At 35.9% G+C, this 18,654-nt stretch overlaps 1 protein-coding gene across 1 annotated transcript; it reads right to left on the bottom strand.

Moving 5' to 3' along the window:
• Window positions 1-438: 438 nt before the first annotated feature.
• On the bottom strand, window positions 439-18,654 carry LOC105443877 (protein jagged-2-like). The gene is made up of 23 exons (XM_011677557.2): window positions 18,253-18,654; window positions 17,802-17,859; window positions 17,142-17,576; window positions 16,259-16,319; window positions 14,159-14,289; window positions 10,746-10,859; window positions 10,255-10,368; window positions 9,585-9,698; window positions 8,936-8,982; window positions 8,396-8,569; window positions 7,926-8,076; window positions 7,387-7,551; window positions 6,776-6,889; window positions 6,279-6,392; window positions 5,813-5,926; window positions 5,118-5,234; window positions 4,583-4,696; window positions 4,235-4,348; window positions 3,745-3,869; window positions 2,932-3,303; window positions 2,488-2,619; window positions 1,975-2,137; window positions 439-1,537 (listed from the first exon to the last, which is right to left on the bottom strand). Exons 1-23 carry the CDS (start codon window positions 18,652-18,654, stop codon window positions 1,089-1,091), a joined length of 3,894 nt encoding a protein of 1,297 aa, XP_011675859.2. The 3' UTR covers window positions 439-1,088.

Raw genomic sequence — 18,654 nt, 5'->3', positions numbered from 1 at the left:
TGTTATAATAGATCTTCAAATTGATATGCCTGTTTGTGTCGGTTGAGGCAATATACACGTAAAATATTTGCGGGATTTATTCAATTATCTAGGATATTGATATAAGTAATTTACTGAAATTTTCTTTTTCAAATAAAGTTGAGATGCAGCAACTAAAAGCCGGGACTAATGTCACTAACGACATCAAAACGGTTGACTGGCATTTCTTTCATTTGCAAAAGGTTTGTGATTCACAATACCAATTAAACAGTTTTACATTTCTAAATAGGCTCCATTCAAAGTCTAGTGTCGGCTGCATAACCGCCATTTATTTGCAATGATGATTTCGATTTAATTTGTTTGCGATTAGATGTAGAAGCACTAAAATAATAATATAAATGATATCAGTGAAAATCTAGAGAAAAATATGTTAGTTGAAAAACAGACCTTTCTAAAAAAAAAAAAGGGGGAACTTTGTTTCGCCTCTCAAGATATTTTTTTTTTTATAATCAAAAACACTTTTCGATGACGAGGACGCAAGTTTAGACATTATTTTGATGTGAAAGCGTGCTGCTGCGAGGGATTGAATAATAAATAAATGCACTACGAATTATGGATACAAGTCAATATTTTACAAATAGAGGTTACAAATTTAAAGGTCATGGTAGCTCCGAAAGATTTGATCATGATTATAATTATAGTGCAACCAATTTTTAGCTCATTCATACTGATATTACTGAAGGCCTCGATGTCATGCTGTCATAAATTCGTATTGGAGTAAGGACAAATGGCGCTTTTGATTATTTAAAGGGGTAATTTTTTAATTCGCAAAAGTAAACTGTATACAGGCGATCTATTCTTATTGAAGTGATATCACCAATTACATTATGCAATAAATTATGACTCTGAGTATAGATATAATACATGAACGTCATCAGCCTTCAATAAACTGTTGGATTGTTGAAAGACCTGATGGTTTTGATCTCAATGGACGCTTATTCCTTGTGTGATATCTAGTGGTGTAGTGACGGCTTCTTCTTCGCGTCCAGTATATCTCTGAATGTAAAAATGTCTTGCTTGACAAGTCCATCTTTTAAAATGTCGTTGATTCAAGTTGGCTCCTTCTCCGATCTAGATCTAGGCCTCCTTGCTACTCTTCTATTTGATCCCTTATTCGAATGGTTCAACCGTTCAAAATCAGGCACCAAATAGCCGGTTGATGTAGGCTGATTCCTTCTAGCGTCGTTCTCGTAATGATGGACGTCATCCCTAAACGAACTGGACGTCCTCGATGTCGATGATTTATCTGACGTCTTGTTTTCGTCGATGATGTAATCATTGAGGGCTTGGTGCATGGTGGTGGTGATGGTGGTGATGGTAGTCGCTGATTCAGCGATGCCCTGATCGCTCCCCGTAAGGACGTGAAGTGGTAAGGACGGCGGAGGGGGCGGTGGCTGCGAGTTGAGACAGCCGTGACGTCGACGACCGAATGCGATTACAGTGCAGCCGAAGAGTGAGATCGCTACTAAAACAACCATGTACGCAAGGATAAGAAATCCTTCATCACATGCAAAACAAGAAAATAAGAAAATCAAGACGTTATCTATAGTGGAAGCCATTAAATCTTGAATGAAAACAATGAATTCTTCTAATTTCATTAAGACAATTTATTAACAATTTAATCTTTTTGTCGGTGAAATATGCTAAATTTAAACACTAAATTAATTGATAGTGGAAAATTTGTATCTAACTTGGTTAATTTTTATGGGAGGCGTGGCTGGATTAAAATTTGCCGTACAAAAATTGCAGATAAAAAGCGGATATTCAATTCTTCCCTTCCCCTTCAGCAGTTTCTTCTGGAAAGGTACCTCATGTTTATCTCGTGTTGTATTATTTGATTTCTTTGATTTTCATAAGAAGCTCCCAAACTTTTGTTTTTTTAATCTTAAGTAATTGCCCGATGGGGGTGCCAATAATGAATAGTAATATACTTACTGGCATTAAATCTGGCGCTAACTACTAACGAAGGTGACATTTGTTGAATGCTGGTGATTGCGTTAAGAACCACGGGACTGTTTCCTGATCGACCCTGGAGACCCGAAATCAAAGCCTGGCTGACGTTATTTGCCGTGATCGCATTGGCATTCCCGTCTGTCGACTGGCAAAATAATGATGAGGGGATTAAAAGCTTTAAATCGGACAAAAACATTTTAAAATTTTAAACAAATGCAAACATTAAGATGAAAAGCAATGGTAATGATGATGATGATGATGATGATTTTTTTATACTAATGATAACACACACAAAAACTCAATGCGAGTGCACATGAATTCTTTGTAGATGCGGAGATGCTAAAAATAAGCCCAGTACCAAACAACGAGGTCCAGGCACTCGGTTTAATCTGATATGTCAATTGGGTTGTCCGATCCCCCACCCCCTCTCACCCGCACCCTCTCCCTCGTTCCCCTCTTTTACAGTTTCTTCTTTACACTCAGCAGACAACTTACCACCGTCAAATCGATAGTATCGGTTTCTTGAGGAGCCTTTCGGCAGATGATGAATATGGCGGCATCCTGGGCAGCATCGTGTATATGTGGTAGCTGTCTGATATCATTGCAAACAGCCTCAACAGTCATCCCCTGGTGGATATTGGAAGATATATCAAGAAATTGCTCAATTTTGAAACTGTTTTCTCAGCTTCTTGCTTTTATAGGCAAAAGTCAGTTTGCTTATACAAAAGATGCAAGTACAGCGTAAAGTTTGAAACGAAACATAGTGAAATAAATGAAAATCAAATTATAATATAGTCATAAGATCATGGATAAACTTTTTCATAGCAATAATTAATTGTGTAACTCATGTTTTCACTTTGTAGGGTTTAGTTGACATGCCATAGTCTTAGATTACATATCAGGGAAATAATTAAAACCAGAAAAAGATAATTATTGTACCACAGGCATTATCCACAAGTCGAACGTCAGTAAGAGACGGATACAAGTTCCAGATAAATCATTGTTCCCGCCAGATTCGCAACCAATCATGCCTGTATGGTCTACCGACAAAGATAAGTCTCTTCCATCTTTTAGATTATCAACCCGTCCCGTTAGGTATCCATGTTCTTGTCTGTAACCATCCGAACTTGCTTCGGATGCCGTCTTTTCGCAGACTCCCCACGGATGACAAGGAGGCGTAAAACACTCATGTTCTTGTATAGGCCGACAAAAGAAACCTTGAGAGCAGCTAAAAACAGATTGGTCGTCGGGCTCGTACATGCTGAAGGTTTCATCTGCGACAGCTAGACACGACGATGGACCACACCATATCTGACAAGACATAAAACAAAAAGGATTGATATGGCCATTTTTAGAACTAATGATTTGCTATATATTTTTAAATTCAGTCGTTGCTGGAGAGGAAGTCGTACATACATGCCATTTGAATATGTTTACTTTTACAGCAAGAACGCAGCTTTCATCGAGGAGACGTCACCTAGTCGCCTGTTATGCACTTGATCAATTGCTGGTTTTTAATTTCAACTGCGAAAAGATATCTTTGACCAAACAGAGCAAAATTTAAGAGGCTATCGGTCTACAAGGGAAGGATAATCTTTTCCTTTCTTTTCATTGGCTTTAGTGGGTTTCGAATATTTGTGTCTCTAAACTTATGCTACTCATGATTTGAAGTTGAAATCCTCGGCTTTACGACTAGGAATTATTGTCAATCAAACGATGACTACTTTTTTAACAAACAGCAGACAAACAAACCTTCGAGCAGACGATGTGCCCATCATCACAGCGACATCGGTTACAGTCCTGCTGCCAGGTCTCGTCATGAACACGAAGATGTCGACCAGACTGACACGATCTCGGCATGGGGTCGTAACCAATTACTAGAGAATAGTGAAAATATAATATATCAATACAATCAAGGAGTTCTGAAGAACAATAGGAAAGATATTGATGTAATTTGGCCCGCATTCACTGCGAACATTCAATTGACAAACAGCATCTCCCGACAACCCAGCTTCAAATTTTATCATGTGATTTAAATTCCTGATAAACATTAATTTTGATGAGGCGCGATTGCTCATTAGTAGAGCAAGAAGCTCTCCTTGTTAATAACTGGAACACTAAAATGACTAACATGACTATCGTATTAAAATTGAATAAATTAAAATTGAATAAATTAAGTAAGAGAGGATAACAAATAAATAAGGACAATAAGTTTTGTAAACTGCTTCATTTGTTTACCGACCTTGTGAGCAGGTTGTTCCGTTCCTTCCTAGTGGACAGTGACATGTGTATGATGCCATACCATCCACACACGTACTGCCATAAGCACATGGGCTTGAAAGACATTCATTGATATCTGGAAAAAAAATGTTATCATATATAGAGAGAGCATTAAACACCTATTGCAAAATTACATCATGTATGTCATTATGTGTTGAATAAACTGAAATGGCTATGTTATAGCGTTAACAAACAAAAATAAAACATTCGCTGTTTCACACAGTACTTTTTTTTAAACAAACGAGAAACGTATATATTCTTTTTTGAAAGTTATAGATGATCCCTCTATATATGCGAACCCATGACTTACTTATTCTGCAGCTAGGTCCTGCGAATCCATCTGCACACTGACAGAGAAACCAGTTGATACCATCCACACACTTTCCTCCATTATGGCAGGGGTTTAGGCGACAGTCATCCACATCTATCGTGATGACAAGGTTAAAGAAAAACGACTCAGTTACACTAAAGAGAATGACAAGAAACCGATTGATGCCATTCGCACAAATCTCTCCATTAAGGCAGGCATTAGAAAGCAACCATCAACATAATGAACAGAAGTGACTAACACTTCATATAACATAGATGAGTAGCAAGGATGGCATAGTTTTCTTAAAGAATATTTGTTTCTTTGCAAGAAATGATCGTGATTTATTAGCAATGGGCAATTACTTCTTTAAACCTCATCAACGTTTTAAGCACAACTGATATCTTTAGATGATACGATGAAAGGGGATTATCATGGCATAATTCTCGGTGCTAAATATCATGACAATTATTTCAGGGGAGAACCAAAAATGAGCGAAAAGAGAAATAGCCGAAAGGTAAGTTATTACGTGACTTACTTTTCTCACAATTTACTCCTTCAAAACCATCTTTGCAGATACACGTATACGATTCTCCACTTGGAATACATGTCGCCCCGTTTTCGCATGGACTACCAGTGCATCTGTCCTGGATAGCTGAAAAGTTTATGGAAAGGAAAGTTAATATGGCTTTTTACCAGCCAACCTACGATATTTTGTAATTCGAGTCTGTCTCTATTTCAACTTTACAAACAATTCAAGTTCTAAAGTAAAAATCTACACAGAAGCGATGGATAAGAAATGATAAAAACGAGTAGCGACTACCAATAACTTGAGATAGTGGTGGTGGTGGCTCTTGACATAAGTCACACAACTTCGCAACGCTAAATGACCGCCAAAAGTCATAACGAAAAACGATTATCTTAAGTTTCGACATCCTGTTACCGGGTCATTATAGTCTGAAATAAAGACGATATTCAATGTAGAAAGTTATGAAATATAAACTTGATTAGTACAATTTGGCATATTTAATGGCATGATATCATGCACAAATTATTGCAAAAAGGAACCCCTCTAAAGAGCAGAATTATTTCGATACTTCTTAGACAATTCTATGTTTCGTCTTTTCTACATCATTACTTCAGGTAAATAATAGTCATATAGACTTAGTTCATACGCTGGTTATATTCAGTTTAGTTCATATGAAGAATTTCAGTTCGAAAATATTCTCCTACCTATCCGACAAGATATTCCTTCCCATGCTGGTGGGCAGAGACACATGAATGATTGACCGGCGTCTTCACATACTCCATTGTTACGACACGTGCTCGAGTCACAATGGCTTTCAACTGTGGAAACGAAGGAATACAGTGAATGAGCAATATTACAACAACAACAACATCAACAACAGTTAAACAAAAAAATAAAAACAACTCAATGGGCAATGTTAAAGCCAGGGTAATAATCGGGGCAGCGCCAGGAGCGTCACAACGTGACAGACATGTGCGCCATATAAGAATCCACCATTATTCTTCTTATTATTATTATTATTCCTTGCTGCTATGTTAAGTGCTTCTTGCTTGTGGAGAAAGAGATAGTTATATTTAGATCATTAGATGATAAAGTGATTACATTTTGCAACGTTCAATTATACAAGTTTCCATTCAGAATTTAGATTTCAGGGACGGGAGAATGACTTACGTGAATTACAAGTTTTCCCCATCCATCGTTTAGGGCACACGCATGTAAAATCCGCATGAAGATCCACACAGGTTCCGTTGTTTCTGCACGGGGTCGCAGAGCATTCATCAGTACCTGAATAGAGCAGATGTGTAGAATAACCGTAATATTCAACTCAGGAAAGTGAATTAGATAATTTCTGTGGTGGAAACTTCCCTTTATAAACTATGATAGGAAGCTTTTATGCCAAAAGCTTTTGCAACATATAATTGGTGTGCAGGAATCAGAATGAAAGAATAATATCACGAAAGACTCAAGGAGGTGAACTTTTGTTGATATATTCCGTGTGAATTTTGTTGAAGGTGTAATCCATGCAGAATATTGTATTCCACACTCTAAAAGCAATACAAATCTAACCATTCTAACTTCTGTTTTAACGACCACACACTCGTGATGGAGGGGCATTTCTTTTCTTTATGGACCTGTTGTAATTACATAGTCTCCTGGACCATACTCACTGATGTGACAGAAGAGACCCTCCCATCCTGGGGTACAGACACATTGTATTGACAAGACAGTGTTGATACAAGTACCTCCATTCTGACAGGGGTCACTTTCGCAATAGTCAATCCCTGCAACAACAAAAAATAGAGAGATGAAAATAGTATCAACTGATGAAATATTCGTTTTCTTTCAGGGTATATTGGTCAAAATACACCACTTTTCTGTTTTAAAAATGCTTCCCTGGGACTATTACTTACAGATTTGTTGAATTATGTTTGGGGCCACGTATGGACGAAATGTATGAACAAAATCAAAATTTGATATATTTGTTTGGGTTGGGTTAGATGTATACTTCTCATTTTGTTTGTCGACCTTGTTGAATGATAAATGATTATCATTATTGAAGTCGAGAAAATGAGTAAAATGAGGAGAAAAAAGGGCTAAAGGATAGGAATGCAGATGGGTTAGAGTTCCCGCCACGCACACTCTACCACCGCATTTACATGCATATCCAAACATATCCAAACATGCCTAACCCATGACCGATGAACACAACTTCATTTTAAACATTTTGTCAATAGAATATACACATCATCGCTCAAGGATGACCGCACTTTAGCCTTACGTTCATGACAATACAGGCCGGTGTATCCTGTGTCACAGATGCAGGAGAATCCTCCATTATTATCCAGACTGATGCAGGCGCCATGAGGACCACAAACGTTCGATGGTTGCTGGGTCGGTCCACCGGTACTGGTAGCCCCTGCTGTCACGGTGCAACTATCTATCACTGCAAATGTATGATAAATTGTATGAAAAAATTTACGAGTTGGGACACTTTTCACAGAAACTTTTCACAGAAAAAAAATTGTAACTCTTTTCACCAGTTCACATATAGTTAAACCATATCAATGATGCCTTTTGTACTCCTGTTTAATCTGAATGATAAATATGTTACTGGAAATTAGAATGTGATCTGATGACGCTGCTTTAGAGATGATCTTGGTTTCTAGCTTATTCCTTCTGAAGAAGGGAAGTATTTAATTTGTTCTGAGCATTTTTTATGATTTTGCACTATACGCATTAAACCTAAATGTATAATCTTAAATGTACTAATCTAACACATGATAATTATTTTTTTTTACTAATTTCAAAGAGTTTTACCCTGACAGAGTGAACCTTTACACAACGTCTTTGCATCGGAGCAATTCTTTCCTTGGTGGCTTTCTGGACAGGCGCAGAAGTAGTCTCCAAAGAGATTAAAGCAGTTTGCTCCATGCCCACAAGGGTTTGGGTTGCAAAGGTCCACGTCATACTGAAAATAGTGAGATATAATTCAAGACATTAATGGGACTCTGTGTTTCATCCGGGTGGGCCAGCGGATTATAAAACGATATTATCATACCATGAATTTGGGTAACATTAGAAAATACTGTATATCCCGTTTCTCAATATGTTGGCACATCTCTCTAAATTCGAAGCATTCAGCAATAACATTGATCTTAAACGGTCTATCAAAAAAATTATCCAAAGCCAAAGAGAACAACACGTTTTTCTAGATGATGGCATCTATTACCATTGTTTCAACTAATATTGTTCAATCTCTTCATAATCTCAAACGTTTTCAGAATTACCTGGCAGCGTGTTCCTGAGAACCCTGGCTTGCACTCACACTGGTATCCATTAATGAGATCCGTACACTTCCCTCCATGCATACAAGGATCACTGCTGCATTCATCCACGTTCGTCTCGCATTCGATGCCAGTGTATCCCGGTTGGCAAACGCAGATGAACGAGTTAATCAGGTCCTAAGTAACGATAATTATGCACGTTAATGGGAGAAAAAAGAACATTTATAATGTCTTCCCGTGAGCAATACCATGTAAAATCAGCGCACATCTAATGCTATCCTTTTATACTCTATATATCGATTGGCTGTTATTGTTGTTAGTTATTGTGCATTAATGTGGGTGTGTGTTTAGAATTCGTGTGTTACCATTACCTTATGATACATTCAAATATAGTAAGAATGCAAGTTCAACTATAAAAAAAAATTATTGAGAAATATTCAGACATCAGTGACTCTCCTACTTGTAAAGTACAAATAAAAATGACCTCTAACAGAGGGAGAAGGGATATAAAAGGGAAAACTTAATTTCATTTGAACCACTTACCATGCATGTTGCACCATTCAAACAATGTCCTAAACAGTCGTTAGCATCTACAAGAAGATAACATAATATTTTAAGCACATCACACTACACTAACGATACATCGTTGAGGTTAAACAACATTAAAAATATGATCTTGAATATCATGTTCAGATTGTCAACATCTTATTTGTGTTTTTTGTTTGTTTATATTATAAAAAATAAAAAAATAGAACCAACAAATATATAATTTGAAATCTTAAAATACAAGTACTGGATATATTTCCTCATGGAAAGATTTAAGAATTTGCCACGACACGCATGGAGATTGCGAGAGCGTATTGGAAGGGATCACCCCCTCCACAATTCAAAAGTCTATCGGGAAATTATTTTTTTCTTTGTCCCAACTGAACAAATCAAAAATTTGTGAACCCTTTTTTTTTTTTTTTTTTGGGGGGGGGGGTGCTTGATGAAAACTTTTTCTGAATCTATCTCGGCAAACTGAAAAGGAAGAAAAGAAACCGTTCTATCCCTGTAAAGCAGATCTGACATTCTTAATGCATTTGAAATGTGTACATTTTGCAATGTTTTGTTTGTTATAAATTTGTAAAAATGCAAAAGAAAAAGAAAAAGAAAGATAAATCAAATCAAATCAAATCAAATTTGTACTCACTGACATCGCAGTTTCTGCCTGTCCAACCGGGCTGACAGTCACACAAGTAATCACCGAATCGGTTTCTACATCGGAAGGCGTGCACACATGGCTGTCCTGTGCATTCATTCGAATCTGTTCAGTGACGAGACAAAAAGAAGAATATCAAATCAATAAATAGTTAAGTTTATGACGCAGTGATAGAGTAGTGGTGTCGTAACCGGGGGATCCGGAGTTCGAAACCAAGTCGATGCGCTAGTTTCCTTTGGTAAGGCATTCATCCATATTACCAAGTCTCTCGGAGAGGACTTAAAGCCCTCGGTCCCCTGGTTGCTTACTTACAAGCATACACATGCTTTCTTAGCAGTCAGGTAAAACAAAACAAAAAACAAATATTTTCTACAACATACAATTAAAAGATACATACAGACTACACTTAATATGAAATATCGGCAAACAGTTCACAACCCCGTTTGTTTTCTTTAGGTCTATTGGAAAGAAATTATGCAAAACTCATGGTAAGTTTAATAGTGATGTGATGTCATCGTATTCAATAGATGTACTTTTATGTGTAATGAAAGCCAAAGCTATAATGAAATACGAAAAGGGGAAAAAAACATTTTGTAGTATTACAAAATAAAACATATCTACATGTGTAAATTATGACACTATCAGCTTAAAACGCACTTACCATATTGACACACAGGGCCTTGCCATTGTGATGTACAATGACATTCATACCCATCTACGAGGTCTGAACATGAGCCACCATTCAAACACGGAGAATGAAGGCAATCGTCAATATCTACAAAATGTAAATAATTATTGAAAGAAAAGTAAACCGACGTTATTAGTAATTAAGAAGGGTATATGTTTACATGTTTATATATTATAAAGAGAGGAGTTGAGGTTTTACAATGAGATTTTGCTCCCACATGACCATGATGACTACTTATCAAAACCTCAATATAACATTGTTACATCAGTATGAGTGAAGCAAAATTTATCATCGACTAAAAACTGAAATGCTATGGTTATTTCGTGTGTGAAAATAAACTGTAATATTCATTGGATGTACTACACGCCTCCAACCAGATAACTAACATAGATAAATGCACAGCCAGTGAAGAATACAACAATTAGAAAACTATATGCTTTACAAATCTCAAGACGCCTTCTTACTGGAATTACATGCTATCCCTGTCCATCCTGGGGAACAGTAGCAGACGAATCCGTGGTCGACTTCCTCGCACTGGCCGTCATTCATGCACGGATTCGAGTAACACGCCCCCTGAGCTATATAACCAAACATAAACAAACGTCTGTTGAAAGCCAGAAGGGCCTAACTCTGTGTTAAAGTACTGGACATAACGCCTTTCTGGCTCTCTGAAGAAAATACAAATGATTGATTTTTACTTTAGAAGTTGGGATTACTGATTGTATGACATGAAAGTGAATATCGCCTAAATTGTTAAGTTTTTTTTACTATCTGGTAATAATAGATATCTCAGTAATTATGTATAATTTAAAGGTCATAATTATGTCTTACCACAATTAATGGAACCATTTTGTTAGCAGTCATCCGTTGCGTGAAAGGTACCGAAGAGTATCAACAAAAATGCAATTCATGTTATTTTATCTTATGAATGTAAAAGGCTAGGGTTTATACAAATTGTCAGTATTGATTTTTGGAAAACAACAAGTAAATGAGACGGTTTCAGAACATTCAAACTTCGAAACAGACATTTATCATGTCAATCATATAGGGATTTGGGGGGAAAGAAACATGAAAGCCATAATATTATGCATAGTATAATGTCTATAATCGCAAAAAGAAAGATTTCGGAAGGAAATGCAAAATGCTATTAGTGTAACTCATGGTATAGAAAGTTGATAATAGAAACACCACAATATTAATCGGTTCTTACCTAACTCACAGTCTTGTCCTTCAAAACCATCTGTGCATCTACATGCATATTCATTGGGTCTGATATTGATGCATATGGCATCGTGTTGACAAGGAGTATGGCTACCACAGAAGTCCAAATCTATACCATAGCATCAAAATGAGAAAAAATATATAAATACAAGACATGAATACACAATACGCCTTAAGCTTCATGTTTACAGCAACTCAAACATTTCATGAGTGTTACCTAATATACAAGTCCAAGGTATTTTGTCCTATTCCTAACCGGCCACATCAAAGATAGTATACCCGATGATATTTATAATTTGATAGCCCTACCATAGTTATGATCAAACCAAATTATGAAGGGAAATATTGATATTTAATTTGTATTATGTCTCTAATTTCATGACACTTTGTAATGTATGGAACATAGAACTGTACTCGTGACATGCCAAATTATCTACACGTTTCAAAGCGTTGATAATATTTTATTAAGGTTATGTAGTAAAAAGTATCGCAAAGAAAGTCAAAGTGATTTGAATCTTTTTTCGACTCAATATTTTGTTCTTCAAAATGATGGAAAGTTGGAAACACATCGATTAGCGAACTAATATATTGCCATTTTAAATATCAAACATGACATGAAAATACTTAACAAGCCGAGTAATCCAGTCAAAATAATGACTAAACTAAATTAGACAGCCAATAATTATTTTTATTTAAACCTCTAAATGGTTGGGAAAAAATAAACAAACACATACATGAAGATAAACCCTACTTTGCATGCATGTATAGAACCCTACACTTGATCCGAGGAAGCGTGCGTCTAATTATGAACGCGTGTGGGCACGAGTGTATAATAATCTATCGATTAACACAAGTCTAGTTAATCATTCATCGCTTCTCCCTATCGAGAAATCGCTTTCAAATTAAAATTGATTAGGTTGACGGGTAAGAGTTGACGCGAGTCTACTGCCGAACACAATAGTGGAATATGAAACGGCGCTTTGGCGGCTATCCAGTCCTTTGTAATCTCTTTTTTTCCAGTTTTTACTATTTTTTTCTCATTCTCTGCCTCCCACTTTTCATTTCCTTATCATTGTTCCCCCTTTTACTTGCATGTTGGTACCATGTAATTTGTTTGTTTTTTATGAACCACATGTGGAATTAAAACTTGAACTTGAACTTGAAAAGCTCAGCGGGTGGCTAATAACAAAATAGTTACAAAGTATTATAACCCCAAATGACTTAACCTGCAGTTGTGATTGGCTGAATTTTTTTATTTGTATGATATCTCAAGCTTGTGACTGTGAGTACAGACTCAACTTGTATTTTTATACATCTAATCCAGTTGTACTTTAATTAAAAATCATACTAAAACGATTTTTTAAAAAAGAATTTCGCTTTGAGTGTCTTACTTGTCGGTATAATTAATCGTGTTGTAAACGTTTACTTGAGGACGTGAGATTGTTTACTTATTCATGATATTTACTATTTTCCTTGAGGCTTTAACATTATAGTTGACAACTATAATTTCTTTACTTAACTGAAAATATCTCCCTTCTTTTCAAGTTCTACTTATATCAAGGAAATTAAATATCTGTTTTTTACCTTTTAAACTGTTCTAATATTCTGCGCTATACACTGCGTACGTGCTCGAACATCAGTTTATAATGAATGACTCTCTCAATCACCATGACAAGTTGCTGATATATTCACATTAAGTCATCTATATCATTGTGATAGTCATATTAAATACTTCTCCCTCACATAGACGGAACATAATTGATATATCTAAATAATGAGGGTGTGAAAATATGATTCATGATTACTTGCTTAGTAATCTCAATGTTGATACATGTATAAAATACTGTACTATGTATATCAAGTCTAATTTCGACGAAAAACCATGGATGGCACTTAGTCACATTTCCAATTATTTGAACAATCCCTTTAAATGAGCCCATATCGTGTCAGCTGTATTTTCTCAATCAATATGAAGCGAGATAATTACTAAGAATTGGTGTTGGTATGGCGGTCTCCGGCCCGCGAACATTGTTGATTTTATAACTTGACTTCCTCGGCGCTTCCAACTTCTTAATCAAACAGTTAACCACTTCGACTGAGAAGGAAAAAAAATCTTGAAATTATACAATGTTATCTATTCAGGAACTCCGCTTTCGAAACCATCTCTTTTCTTTCTTTCGGTTGTCCCCTTTTTTCTCCCACACCTTTCTTATTTTATTCTTTTTGTTTGTTTGAGGGGGAGCATAATAACATTTCGCAGCAAGCTATATTAATCTCGATAAACACGCAGGCCAAGATATTTTTCATTCACACAATTATACATGTATATATCGTTTATCTTCATACTCAATTAATCTTTTATGAGTACAAAAGAAATAATATAATTTGTCATGGTCCCTTCTGATTATTTTGATATGGCGAATAACCAAGGTCCTTCTCGGAATCAACCTCGACTATTTCCCTTTCTAACCCCCATTTTTTTCTTATCGTAAAGATGGAAGGCGTGGAGTAGGCTTATATTAGGTGAGAAACATTTCCTTATTTCGAGGAATGATCCAAAATTGTTCCATCGTCTTATTGATTTATTGCCTCTAAATTACAGGTCAAAAGTTCACATGCAGGAGTCATAACTGTGCACGTTTTTCATTCAACTCACCTTGATCGCACAGGAGTCCGCCCCACTTGTACTCGCAGTTACACTGCCAAGGCGATACACAACCACCATGTTTGCATCCAGGGTATGGCATGCATTGATCGCAAAGCTCACCTTGCCAACCATGACGGCACCTGGATCATGTGATCAATACGGATTAGCCAATCACGTAACAAGGTAGAGGACATTATCGATGGCATGCACACGACGTGCAGTTCGAATCGTTAAATCCAATATTTCAGATAAATGAAACTCTATCCATTTTGCATCATTAGTTGTAAATTGATTTCAATGTGAGCATTATAATACAATGTTGATATCAAGATATAAATATAATTATGAAAATTTGTTTCAATATACCGTACATACACTGTAAAAAAAATAATAGTCGAAATAACTCAATAAAATTGAGGAAAAGAATTGCCTTATTTTTATTAAGTAAATATTACCTTATATTACGGCATCTTAAGTAGAATTTACTTATTTTGCTGAATAAATTTTTACTCAGTTAAATCGAGTTACATTAACGTAAATATTTTAAGTATTGTAATCATTTTAGATAATTTAAAAAAAAAACTATGATAGGATTACATATTGCACGATTTCGTACCCATCTAATCTAACAAGTAACATCCACTAATCATTCACTACTTCTACTTAAGATTAATCACTAACCACCATCACAAACTATTACATACGCTTCAATTCGACACATATTGAAAGGCTCCAAATTTTATCGTAGCATCTTAAAAGGAAAATTGGTTGACAATTTCCTGAAATATCAAGTTTTGATTTGTTTTGAACTGGGTAACAATTAAAAAATTGTCTTGTCTTTGCTTAGCCATGTTAAATGAATTAGTAAATGTTTTAAAGTCCTTAAATTTTCATTCAACCACAAAAAAGAATTGTTTTATTTAAAAAAGAGTTTAATTTGGTCTTAATGAATATTCATAAATTATGTAAATATTTCTATTACGCACTTCATCGGTCCTTACTTTAAAAAGATAAGAATAATCAACATAAATTGTTTAAGTAATACGTATAATTTCTGATTTTGAGTTAAAATTACTAAATTAATACAAGCTGAAATTACTTAAAGTTCTTATGTATTTGATTTTACTTAAATATTCCACGTATGTTCTACTAAATTGAAAGTGTGAGTTAGCAAGACTTAAATTTAGTGCGTAAGTGGCAAAACTAATGTTTTCAAGTAAATTCTACATGGAAAAAATACGTAAAAATTACCAATGAACAAATTCTTTATTTACAGTGTAGTATGAAATGTGATGAAAAATGGTATGAAGATAAACTGAAATGGATCCAGGATTGGCGGATTTTAATAAAGGAGGGGCGAATTTTCCTCAAGTGGATCAGCGTATGAAGAAATGATTATCAATTAGGTGACCTACTTACAGAAAAAACATAAATTTTACTGCAGTTTTAATGACTAACGATAAACACAATTATATAATTAGTAAAAGGACATGCAAACTAACAGCCAATTTCTCTGAAGATCTAATATTAATCTTTTCCAAATTAAGTTATCAGATGATAATTCAAATAACGTTAACCATGGTAGTAGGGCAGTAGCCTCAGCTAGCACAATCCCCCAATCGAACAAGCCTAAAGGGCATTCTCGTTTACTGAACTGAGATCGATTTTCGCGTTGTGCTTGCGATAAATAATTTACATTTTCTCAAGATTTTCATTTTATTAAATATCGAGAAACCATTGTTTCTACAGTGTCGTTGTACTTCAATTCTAGAAAATGAATCAATATTTCATTTGTGTGGACTTTTTGCCCCATTTTAATTCATTAGAAGAGATTTCTATCAACATATTGAAATATTAGTGAAAATAAATTATGACGAAACAAACGATTATGATCCACTATTGGATTAAAATTTTAAAAAAGGAAATAGACAGATTAGCAAGACCACCCCTCAAAAAAAAAAATCCTTCTTTTGGTGGAAACAAAAGGAGGTCGAAATTAAGCAATTAGAACCATAAGTGCCAATCTTCATGGTCTTTTTTAATTGTCCAAGTAATTCCAACATTAGGTATTGTTAACTCCCCAGATGAAAAACAAAACAAATTGCTTACCTGCATTCATCTGGAGAATCACAGAAGCCGTATGTCGCGTGACATCCTTTCTTGCATATTGCTTTTTGTCAAAGAATACAACAAAATAGTGTGAGACGTCCATTCAGTCAACTAATCTTTAAAATATATTTCTTTGTACTCTAGGTTACATGTTACCATACTTCGTAGCAATTTTTCTATTATATTTCGGGTGAAACAAGACTATAGAAAAAATGAAATAGATTAGGTTTCAGTGATAGTAGACAGCGTGAATGTATAATTAACCATAATCAAAACAACTTAGCAAAAGAAAACGTGAATGTGAATTTGATTTCGTACTCAATTCTTGAAAGAACTGTGACATCAGTCTATTTCACGTTCGTACCTCATTTTACTTCTCCGCGAATTTCACCTGAATATTTAATTAAGATTCAAATACGATTCTATGAACTTTAAGAATTAGACGTATGCGTTTGATTTATGATAATTGCAAAGTAATTGAATATGTTGTAAAGTTACTTCATTGTATATTGGCTTTAAAGGGATCGTTTAACAATATTAAATCTGAGATACACGGCCCTATGTGTTATCAGTGTCTGTGATATGGTGTAATATTGAAGCCCTAAAAAATTGCGCTTCAAAATGATCAAGAAGTGCCTCAAAAAAGGAAAAATCTTTGAGTGACCGGTTTTACCATACTCGTTTTCCCGAATAGACTGTAACAAATTTGTAATTCCAATCATAAATATCTTGATAATCAGACAGGCGATCGTCATGGGGTTTCTGACTGACCTATAGGTTTATAATTATCATTGCAGCATGAGCTAAATCCAGAATTTTGTTTCGGAATCTGAGACAAAGTTATACCGGATCCCTTTAAAGAGTCTGATATCGTATAACTCACATATCATACAATGACTCCCGGTCCAACCGTGGTCGCACACCCTACCGCCGTCATCATCACACGTGTAATGTCCGAACTGGTCATTGCGAGGCGTGCAGTAATTCAAACACGTCTTCCCGTAGAAGTCGTCGTCGCACTGGAGGCGGACGCGGTAGAGCACGGTGGCCGTGGCGCCGTCGTGACGAAGAGCGACCCAGGACGAGGAGGGGACCAGGATGCCGGAGTGGTAGGCGCGTTCGATCAACTGGAAGGTCACGTTTCGAGACCCCAACGTGGACGTGGTTGTTTCAAATGCATTTGTTAACGAAGCGGTTTCTGTTGTTACTGGTATGGGCATCGGTATAATAAAGGGCATTGTTGGTGTATGTGATTGTTGTGGTGATGATGATGACGACGACGATGGTAATGAGGATTTGGTAGATGGTGGTTTCTGTGCTACATTATCAAAGAAAATAATGAGTAGTAATTGTTTTTAGGGATAAAATGAAAAATAATATATATTTGAAAAAGAGTCTCAGCAAACAAATAACAAACACCGCGACTAAAGCAATACATTAAAGTATTATTCCTAAGACACCTCATACACCCGACATGGCAGTAGTCCTTTCCTATCCATGCACACAGTCATTACCGAATATCGTAATACTCTTTCATACTTACACTTTTCAACACCATTTCCATCAACATCCAGAGCCTCCAGGATCAGGGAGAATGTTGTCTACAAATAAGGTGAAATAACATCATCTTTCGTCATTGTTTTGTGTTGTTCATTAAATTAGAAACGCTTGGTATTCTATTGATTTAAAAACGGAGTTTGTGAGTTGGAGCGAAACATTCGTTTATGTCTTTACTTTCAAATAGGAATGGTTTAACTGAAAATGACATTAAGAATATTTCATACTAAACTATACTTCTTTCAATATCTTTATCTTCTTCTATCAAAGTTATGGCGACGGTTAAATTAATAAAATAGAATAAAACTGGAGAAAAAAAAATTATCTTGATTCTTGTCTTTGACCTTTAACCTTGATTTTCACTAATAACTTTGAGCACTGGGATATAATCAATGCATCAAAAGTCGGCAGAATGTCATCAAAGAAAGAAGACGTACCGGCCACGCAAAATCAAACGGGAACTTGATAGTTGTGTCTTTCTCAGCAGGTGGGGTAGAATTTACCGATGCGGATCTCGTGTCGATGTCGCCATCGACGATAGACAACAATGTGTTTCCACCGACGACATCGGTGCTACCTTCACCAAATACACATCGTCCATCATACGTCGTGCGCGGCTGGAAGTTGGTAAGGCAAGCACGGAAGGCGACATCACACTCGTTGACACATTCTTGAATGCCATCGGCCGATGACGATGACGATGATGACGATGGCGGGTCGCAACATGAGCCGTCCGCTAGCTCCCCCCGAGGATCGACGTATGAAATCACATCCAGTTCAAAGTGACCATCTCCGTTCGTTGACTTTAGATGAAAATGGTTTAGGATGGAAAATTGCAT

Source organism: Strongylocentrotus purpuratus, unplaced genomic scaffold, assembly GCF_000002235.5.
Source record: "Strongylocentrotus purpuratus isolate Spur 01 unplaced genomic scaffold, Spur_5.0 spur5_scaffold_5, whole genome shotgun sequence".
NCBI lineage: Eukaryota > Metazoa > Echinodermata > Echinoidea > Camarodonta > Strongylocentrotidae > Strongylocentrotus > Strongylocentrotus purpuratus.
Note: the sequence above shows the minus strand (reverse complement) of the source record. Positions and strands in the feature narration are given on the sequence as shown.

Coding starts and splice junctions, on each gene's coding strand:
- LOC105443877 (XM_011677557.2), bottom strand. CDS start 18,654: ATGCAATTTTCCATCCTAAACCATTTTCATCTAAAGTCAACGAACGGA. Junction 9,699..10,254: donor AGGCCCTGTGTGTCAATATG/GTAAGTGCGTTT, acceptor GTCACTGAACAG/ATTCGAATGAATGCACAGGA. Junction 4,349..4,582: donor AGGACCTAGCTGCAGAATAA/GTAAGTCATGGG, acceptor TTTTTTTTCCAG/ATATCAATGAATGTCTTTCA.